Below are 9938 nucleotides of genomic sequence, written 5' to 3'. Positions count from 1 at the left end.
TTTCGACTCACTCATTTCTCTATACATTACCCTGCATTCTGCTTTTAGATCTATGATATCTTTAATTCTGTAATCTCTTGATTCCATGAAATATTTTTATACCTTATCTCCCTTTCTAAGTCTATACCTTTACCTAGTCTTGTACCTTTTCTTGCAAAGCTGGCTTCTCGATATTACAGCTTTTTTTGGGGATGACACCTAATGGCGATTAAACCCTACTCACACCTAATCTTCTTTTAGTTGGTTCACCGTATTTCTGTTTGTGTTCACCATCTTCCATTTTTATTTCTTTTTCACTCACTAGATTTACTCTATTAATTAATTTTGGGCATGTGTTAAGCTAAGCTTTCCCCTTCCCATACAAATACCATATCAGGTGTTCATATGTGTGTGTACAGCAGGGTTTATAAGACGTACACTGAAATAAGGATGGTTGGTCAGGGTTTATAGGGCGACATTAGGTTCACAGAGGGTGGGGCTTGAAACATCGGAAATTACACTTATCAGGCACAGTGTCCCTCCCCACTCTTGCAATGGATAAATGGCACTCTACATAAAAGAAAAAAAAAAAAAAAAAAAAAAAAAAAAAAAAAAAAAAATTCTGACCAGGTGAAGGAAAGGAAGATGGTGGAAAGCACGGACAGATTCTTTGAAAGGCTTTGAGCATGAGTCCAAATGCCATGTTGTGAGAGTAGTGGCAGCCATGTGCTGCTGTGTGACTTCACACAATCCATGGATGCCCTCCTGCGAAGAAAAGAAGTTATTGTTAGGACCTTAGCCAGCTCACTGATGGTGCTTTTTGTAACTACTGTCATAGTGCAATTCTTGCCAAGATAGTGAAAGTGCTGCAATATCTGTTTTGGAATAGTCACGCTTGAGTCATACACAGTATTCTCTATGCATAAAAGATGTCAACAACCTATACTAACTCCAGCAAAGTGAATCTAAGTTGAAGGAGTGACCAATTCTTACCATTAGTGTGATTCCTTGCAAAATGAAAAGGTGGGTCACACATGACAGATTGATTCCTATCCTAAGTGGAGGTTCTTAGGGTTCCATTGTTAGGCCACTTCTGTTCATATTATATGTCAGTGACATATAGCCTTAAATCTATGGGTATTCAGGGGGACTTGATACAAGTCTTCTGAATTTTAGAGGAGATTGATAACATCAGAATTGAAAATGTTCTTACACTAAATAGACAAAGAAACAACTGCCTCAAATTGTCAGAACACAGATTTAATTTAAAAGTATGGAGAAGTAATTTTGGCAACTGTGTTGTCAATATCTATCTATCTATAAACCAAGTCTTCTTCCTCCTTATAAGACAGGTAGCCAGCCAAGGCATACACCCACCTTCCACATGTCCAACACCAAGCCAACACCCATTTGTTCCATTTGAAAACAAATTTAGCTCTTTGTGGATGAAGGGCCATCCCTGCCCCTTGCCTGGGTCAGAAGCAATTCAGCAAGATATAGCACCTCCACAGTAGGACCCAACAGCCAAAGTTAGTTTACCCGCTCTGCTTCATTTAAATGGCAACCCTCCCTCCCCTGTCCCCTTATGCATGAGTGGGGAAGATGAGGAAAAATCCCTTCAGGCCTTCAATTTATCATCCACTCAACCATTCACAACTTTCACCTATCTCTCACCCTCTCCCTTCCCTGCTCAACAGACATTCCCCTTTTAACCACAGCTCCCTTCACACCATCCATCCCATTCTCAGTCTTTTCCTCAAGTTCAGCCAATCAACCTCTGCTTTCCACACCATTTTTACTAGCCTTTCTTCACTCACTATTTCCACATCCCCAAACCTCCCTAGTATTCTTGGAGCAACACTATCTGTCAGCTCCCTTTCCAGTCCCACTCTCTACCTCATCTCCTCATTTCTCTTTCTATTCATCCTTGTAGCTTCCACCTTACTTATCAATCACTTCATCTCAAATATATTTGAATTCCTCCTTTCTCCTTCCTTTATATTCCAAGTCTCTGCCCCACACAGTGTCATAGGCACAATCATCCCTTCAAAATACAATAAGATATGGATAAAAAGAGAAATGAGTACTGAGTAATTAGAAAAAGAAAGGGCACTAAGAGAAGAAGCAAATGAAAAAAACTTGAAAAGATCGGAGACAGAATGCAAAGAATTCCAGTGGAGAGTAATAGACTTGAGATTAAGACAATGGCGCTTCAAAACGAACAAAACAAGGGAAGAAGAAACCAGGGAGAAGGAAGAAAATTAAAAGTGGCCTATACCAACATTGACGGACTAATTTCGGGACTGAACGAACTCAATGATTATCTGTTAGAAGCAAAACCAGACATAATGGGAATTGTAGAGACTAAACTAAGAGGTGAAATACCATCCACTGTTATCGGACAAGGTTTATACAACTACTGGATAAAAAACAGGGACAAGAAACAGGGAGGGGGAATCATGTTCTTGGCCAAGAAAGACCTAAAGGTGACAAAAATTGCAGAGGGCAAAGGTAATGCTGAATTGATCATGATAAAAGTCGAAGGCAAGAATATGAAAAGTAGAAAGTTTGTGGTGACTTATGTGCCTCCAAAAACAAGCGCTTGGAAAGAAATTGAACATACAAAAATGCTAGATGACACAAGAAAATCACTCAATGAGATACTAATGGGTAAGGGTAATCTGGTAGTTATGGGGGACTTCAATTGCAAAGAAATTTGTTGGGACAGCATGACAGTGCAAGGAGGAGATGACTCGTGGGGCAATGTACTGCTAGATATGACCATGGAGTACACAATGACCCAATGGGTCCGTGAAAACACAAGGTACAGAAATAATGAAGAGCCATCGAAACTAGATCTAATATTTACAACAGAGCCTGAAATAGTGCATAAAGTCCAGTATGAGACACCAATTGGAAAGAGTGACCATGTACTCATCGAAACTATACTAAAGGAAGAAATAGACATAGAGAGGAACGAAAAGCATAGGAAAGGAAGACTGAGGTACAACAAAACAGACTTTACAAAACTAAAGACATTCTTCCGGAATGCAAACTGGGAAATATTTTACAGGGAAGAAACAGCAGTGGAAGAGAAATGGAATATATTGATGGAAAACTACAATGAAGGGGTAAACAGGCATGTACCAAGACAAAAGCGAGAGAGAGAGTACATTAAATGTTGGTTCAACAAAAGATGCAGTGAGGCAAAAGACAGAAGGGACAAAGCTTGGAAAAAGTGGAGAAAAGACAAAAAACAAAGCAAATGGCAAATTTATGTTAACTATAGAAATGAGTATGTTAATGTGAGAAGAGAGGAGAAAAGGAACCATGAGAAGGATATTATAGACAAATGCAAAGAGCAACCCAAACTATTCTATCGGTATGTGAATGGTAAACTTAAAAACAAACAGGAATTGGTGAAACTATGCCAAGGAAACATAGAATACACAGAAGATTTAGAGATGGCCGAAGTCATGAACAATCACTTTAAATCTGTTTTCACCAGAGAGAAAATACCGAATTGTGACATAGACAAAAACAAGAAATCTCCCCTCATGAATGAGTTTACAGCATCACTAAAGGAAATATCAGAACATTTATCAAGGCTGGATGTCAGAAAATCACATGGCCCGGACGGTATTGCAAATTGGATTCTAAAGGAGTGCAAAGAAGAACTAACAGACAAAATACACATCTTAATAAACAGCTCACTCAAAGAAGGAAAGATACCCGAGAACTGGAAAAACGCTAACATTGTACCAATACACAAAGGAGGAAACAAAGAAGAACCCACCAACTATAGGCCAGTATCACTAACAAGCACCATTGCCAAAATTTGTGAGAAAATAATCAAGAATAGATGGGTAAAACATCTGGAAGACAATGACATATTAAACCCAAGAAAATTCGGATTCAGACAAGGAAGATCATGCTCCACAAACTTAATATGCTTTTACTCAAGACTAATAGACATAGTGCAAGAAAGAAATGGATGGGCTGATTGTGCATTCCTAGACTTGCAAAAAGCCTTTGACAAAGTACCACACAGAAAACTACTAAAAAAACTGGAACACATAGGAGGAATACAGGGAAACCTACTAAAATGGATAGAGGACTTTCTGACTGGTAGAAAGATGAGAGTAGTGCTCAGAGAAAAATATTCAGACTGGAAAGAGGTGATCAGTGGAGTACCGCAAGGATCTGTGCTGGCACCAATAATGTTTGCTATCTATATGAATGACATGGATGAGGACGTGAACTGCTACATGAGCTTCTTTGCCGATGACGCCAAACTGCTAAGGAAAATAGAAACTGATGAGGACTGTGAAGCACTGCAAGAAGACCTAAATAGGGTATGGAACTGGAGTCAGAAATGGGAAGTGGACTTTAATACTAAGAAGTGTAGCATAATGGAGTTTGGAAAAAGCAAAAACAGAATATCAGGAAAATATAAAATTGGAACCAAAGAAGTAAAGAAAGTAGGATCCGAAAAAGATTTGGGAGTAATTATCACGAACGACTTGTCCTATGATATACAGATTAACAAAATTGTCGGGGAGACTTACAACTTGCTAAGATCAATAAAAGTGGCGTTTACATACTTGGACGAAGACATGATGAAAAAAATATTGGTTACATTGATAAGGCCTAGATTAGAGTATGCAGCGACATTGTGGTCCCCCAGTACCAAAAAGAATATAAAGAAAATAGAAAGAATCCAAAGAGCAGCTACAAAAATGGCACCTGCACTTGCAAACCTATCATACGAAGAGAGATTGGCTAAACTGGAGTTACCGACACTGGAGCAAAGAAGAGAGAGAGGTGACCTATTGACCATCTACAGAATCATGAAAGGCACAGAGGTACTCGATAGTGAGAACTTACTTAACTGGGACAAAAGAAACACAAGAGGACATGGAAAGAAAATAAAAAAACATAGCTATAGAAGAGAACTGAAGAAAAACAGTTTTCCTCATAGAGTTTTGGACACTTGGAACAAACTGGACAATGAAATAGTATGCGCAAAAACCATTCATGAGTTTAAAAACAAACTAGACACTGCAAGATACAAAGGCGGGACAACACGAGCATAGCTCCCCTTCCCGCAAAATACAACTAGGTAAATACAGTTATAGCATACCCTTAGGAAACATTTTCTATATAGGGACATTCCAGATCACCCCTAGGGTCAAAATGGTGGCCATTTTACAAAATGGCTGCCATGAATAATTAAACTCTGCCTACAAGGTCAGCAAAGTCAATTCAATTCAATTCAATTCAATTCAATTTTATTCGGATACAATCATACATACAATAAGTACAATACATACAAGACTCAATATTATACACAGTATATATAATTGTACATCCGAGGATGGCACAGAAAGTCAAAAGACTTATTTCCACTGTGGTCCTCATATTACAATTAGGAAAGGATTATCATAGAAAAGCTAGGTTATACGAAGTGTAAATTAGGATTATAAGAAGTGTAAATTAAACATATAAACTATTTTCTTCAGAGAGAACAGTGTCTAAAAGATAACATTTAACAGATTTTTTAAAACTACTTTTAGATACAATTGATTGAATGTTGGTCGGTAAAGAGTTCCAAGCAATAGCACCAGTGTATTTGAAAGTACTTTTCCCTAACGAACTATTAAACCTAGGTACAATGACAGATGACCTACTAGAACGAGTTCTCAGGGAACGAGCATTTCTGACAAGTGTAAACGTATCTGACAAATAACTGGGACAAGAGTCGTTCACAATTTGGTGAACATGATTAAGCTTTAACTGAGCAACACGTTTCTCAACAGGTAACCAATTTAACAGTTTAAAATGCGTATAATCTAGATGAGTACGTGGATGAATTTTCAAAACGGTCCTGATTAGTTTGTTTTGACATATTTGAAGATTACTCTTAGATTTTTTAGATAGGTTGCTATACCAGGAAGAACAAGCATAGTCAATATGACACTGGACCAGGGCTGAAGCTAGTAACTTCATTGTCTCTACATCTAGATCTAGGTATTTTTGTATTCTTGCCAAAAATTTTGTTCTGGAGCTGACCCTTTTAATTATTTTTTGTGCCATAACTTCTCCCGACACATTTTGATCAATTTCTGTTCCAAGATATTTGACAACAGACCTAGGTTGAATACTAGTATCATTACATTGGATATTGAAGTTGGGAGCATTTTTGAGTTTTTGATTGGAGCCAAAGAGAATGGATTCTGTTTTACCTAGATGTAGAGACAATTTGTTATCCCACAACCACTTGTTGACATTCAATAACTCTTCACTGAGTAACGTCTCAATCCTATTTACATCTTTGCCAGAAACTAGTAAGGCTGAATCATCGGCATACAACAGCAGTTTACAGTTCACAGCAGCTTTCATGTCATTCACATACAAAAGAAACAACAGCGGACCTAAAATGCTACCCTGTGGGACACCACATGTTATTTTTGCTGCTTTTGATGTTGAACCATTTACATTCACAATCTGTTCTCGACCTGTTAGATAAGACCTCATCCAATTAACAACATCTGATTTGAAGCCTAACGCTTGTAGTTTGAATAATAGAATATCATGATTTACAGTATCAAAGGCTTTCTGGAGATCTAGCATAACCATTCCACAGTAATTACCTCTGTCAATTTCACCTTTGATGTAATCAGTCAAATTGATCAAACATGCATCAGTAGAATATGATTTTCGAAAGCCTGATTGTAAATCATAGAACAAGTTATTGCTTTGAATATATTCATAAACCTGTCATATGTGCTTGGTGCAAAACACAATATAGTGAGTATAATATGATTATTATCAACTACTATGCACATGTTTAAGACTTAACTCTTCTGTTTTCAGGTGATAACTCCACTGAAGTGTGCCCACAGAATGATCCCCTGCTTGGTGGTGGTTCTTCCCAATTTTACAGTGATTGGTGTTGGTTGAAGACAATGGCCAAGCATTTTAAACTATTAGACCCCCAGCAGCGAGGGTCAAGTAAAACTGTTGCATCAAATAACCAGACAGACTGGAACCTATGTGTGCTGTGTCAGATGGACACCACTGAGCCTCTTCATTGTCCAGCTGACTCCAAGCAAAGCACAGGAGGGTCTGGGTACCAGACTCTTGCAGACAACTTCCTCAGGTTCGGCAAGATCGACAGCCTGCCAAAATCTCTCGACATGTCCTGCTTGGACGATGGTGAGGGTATTGAGTCCTTCCAGCACCACAGGGCTAAGTGGCATGATTTGTGCAGACTACAATACAACAAAACTCAATTGACTTGGGCAGAAAAGAGGAAAACAACCAATGGGGATACCGAAGGCATGGCACAAAAGTATACCCGTCAGAGTGTGGACCGCACAGAGACACTGCTCGAAACGTGTTTCTTCTGTGACAAGCCAGCAGGTAATGAGTCTCTGTGTAAAGCTTCTACCTTTGTCCTGGACAGACGAGCCAGGAACTGTGCTCTGAAACTAGAAGACAAATCACTTATTGCTAAACTGAGTGCTGGAGGTATGATGGCACAAGATGCCTTGTACCATGTGAAGTGTCTGGTTTCCCTCTATAACAAAGCAAGGGACACAAAGAGAACTTTGGATGACCAGGATGATATCAATCATGGCATAGCTCTTGGAGAACTGGTGTCCTACATCGATGATGCCCGCATGGACGCTCTTGTGGCACCAGTGTTCAAGCTGACAGACCTAATAAGTATGTACAGCAACCGGCTAAAATAGCTTGGAACAGTCTTGCCTGGATGTGTTCACTCGACCAAACTCAAGTACCAGATCATGGCATATTTTCCGGACATGGAGGAGCACAAACCTGGCCAAGATGTTCTGCTTGCTTTCAACGAGGACATCGGATCAACCCTTCACAAGTCCTGTGAACACGATGCTGATAGTGATGGTGTTCATCTTGCTAGAGCCACAAACATAGTCCAAAGAGACATGTTGAAGATGAAGACAGCCTTTAGTGGTTCATTTGACACCCTCTGCCAAGAACAATCTGTGCCAAATTCTCTCCTGGCACTAGTTGCTAAGATTCTGAATGGTCCCACAATCCAAGAGCAGTCAAGCCACTCATCTGTATCAACACCCACTCTTACAATCTCACAGCTCCTCATGTTCAACAGCTAGCAACGGCACCGACAGAGTATGAGTATTGAGTCTACCAAGCACTGCCACATTCGGGAGACCCCCTTGCCTGTGTACCTGGGAATGCTGATGCACACAAAGACTCGCAAACAAGACCTGATTGACACTCTGTTCCACTTGGGTCTTTCTGTCTTCTATGATAGGGTGCTGAGTATCTCCACGGACTTGGGGAACAGTATCTGCTGCTTCTTCCAGCAGGAGGGTGCAGTTTGCCCACCTGAACTGAAGAGTGGTCTGTTCACGACTGGTGCAGTGGATAACATCGACCACAATCTCAGTTTGACTAGTACTCAAGACTCATTCCACGGCACTGGCATCTCGCTGTTCCAGCACCCAAATAATGAAGAAGAAAGCATGGGAAACCTGGAAAGCCTGTGATGAGGTCACTGATGTCACTGCAGCATTCTGTGCCTTGGCTGCCACGCCAACTCCTTCAGCCGTAGATGACCACATGGATGCACTGGAGCGTTTTGTTGTTTTGCTCTATGATTGCACCAGTAGCCAGGAACATGTCAATGAGTGTCGCAACCATCTGTTCACCCAGACTGGCAGATCAATAGATGCTCTCCCACAACTCAAGAAGCCCTGAAACAGCACATCAAGAGAGCTGCCTACCAAGCCGGCTACTATTGGGGCCAGATGATGGTGTCCACACCAGAGCTGCTATCGCCCAATGACTGGGGGTGGATTCACACCGACAGTGGCTGGACGACCCTCCCAGAGGCAACTGAGGCATGCCTGCAACTACTAAGGTGTGGCTGCAAAAAGGGATGCAGAAGACAGTGCAAGTGTGTCAAGGCTGCACTCCAGTGCACAGCTCTATGTTACTGTGGTGGGGAATGTATGAGAGAGTAGAACTGGGACAAGAGAGATCACAGAGGATAATTATGTTAACATGTACACATGTATCCATGCATCATATTAGACTCTGTTACCTGGATGTAGAGTTTCCACTGTATAATTTTGACTATGTAAGTTGATGTTAGTTTCAAACAGAGGCACTTCCTCTGAGTTCAAGAAAGTTGAATGGTCAGCAGTCATTCCATGGTACTTGATAACAGTTTTTTTGAAGAGTTTGTTGAAGAAAACCATCCAAAAGTACAAAAATGCACCAAAAAATGACCAAATAAATAGTTTATTCATGCTTTGTCACCTTTATTTGCTATCTCTTATTTGCTAGAATCTATATTTAGTTGAATAAAACCACTGGTATGCTTCTTCAATAATTAAATATAGTTGTATCTACATGTATCCTATGTCGCGTACAGCACAAAATCTGCTAAAGAATGTAAAATGTAAAATTGTAAAATGGCCGCAATTTTGGCTCTGGGAAGAATCTGGAATGTCCCTATACCAAAACTCTTTGTAAGATACTGCCCTAGCAGTGTGCCAAATTTCATGCTTGTATCACTAAAGGCACATTTTTTTTACATATCTGCCAGACTATTATACATCTCATCACCTTGCTTTTATGTACATTTACTTTTAATTTCCTCCTATTACATGCCTTCCCAAACTCCATGACGAACTGCCTTACTCCTTCCTCTGACCCTGCCACAAGCACGGTATCATCCACAAAGAACTACTGGCTTACCTCCCACTTCCCTCCACTATCTATAACCATCCCCAATACCCTGCACATCACCTTCACATTCATTTCCTGTACCACCCCATCTATATACACATTGAACAGCCATGGCAATAAGACAGTCTGATGCAGCCCCATCTTCACCTCAAGCCATTTGCTTCTACCATTCTCAATGCTAACACAAGCACTACTCT

At 40.1% G+C, this 9938-nt stretch overlaps 1 protein-coding gene across 2 annotated transcripts in view; it reads right to left on the bottom strand.

Moving 5' to 3' along the window:
* LOC143025360 (uncharacterized) overlaps positions 1-9938 on the bottom strand; it is a 174830-nt gene that overhangs the window by 136169 nt on the left and 28723 nt on the right. For both annotated transcript variants that reach the window (XM_076184898.1, XM_076184900.1), the window contains exon 4: positions 607-744. In XM_076184898.1, coding sequence (XP_076041013.1) covers positions 607-744 — 138 coding nt within the window. The remainder of the gene's footprint in view (positions 1-606; positions 745-9938) is intronic.

Source organism: Oratosquilla oratoria, chromosome 5, assembly GCF_046742065.1.
Source record: "Oratosquilla oratoria isolate Oo_2021 chromosome 5, ASM4674206v1, whole genome shotgun sequence".
NCBI classification, from domain to species: domain Eukaryota; kingdom Metazoa; phylum Arthropoda; class Malacostraca; order Stomatopoda; family Squillidae; genus Oratosquilla; species Oratosquilla oratoria.
Note: the sequence above shows the minus strand (reverse complement) of the source record. Positions and strands in the feature narration are given on the sequence as shown.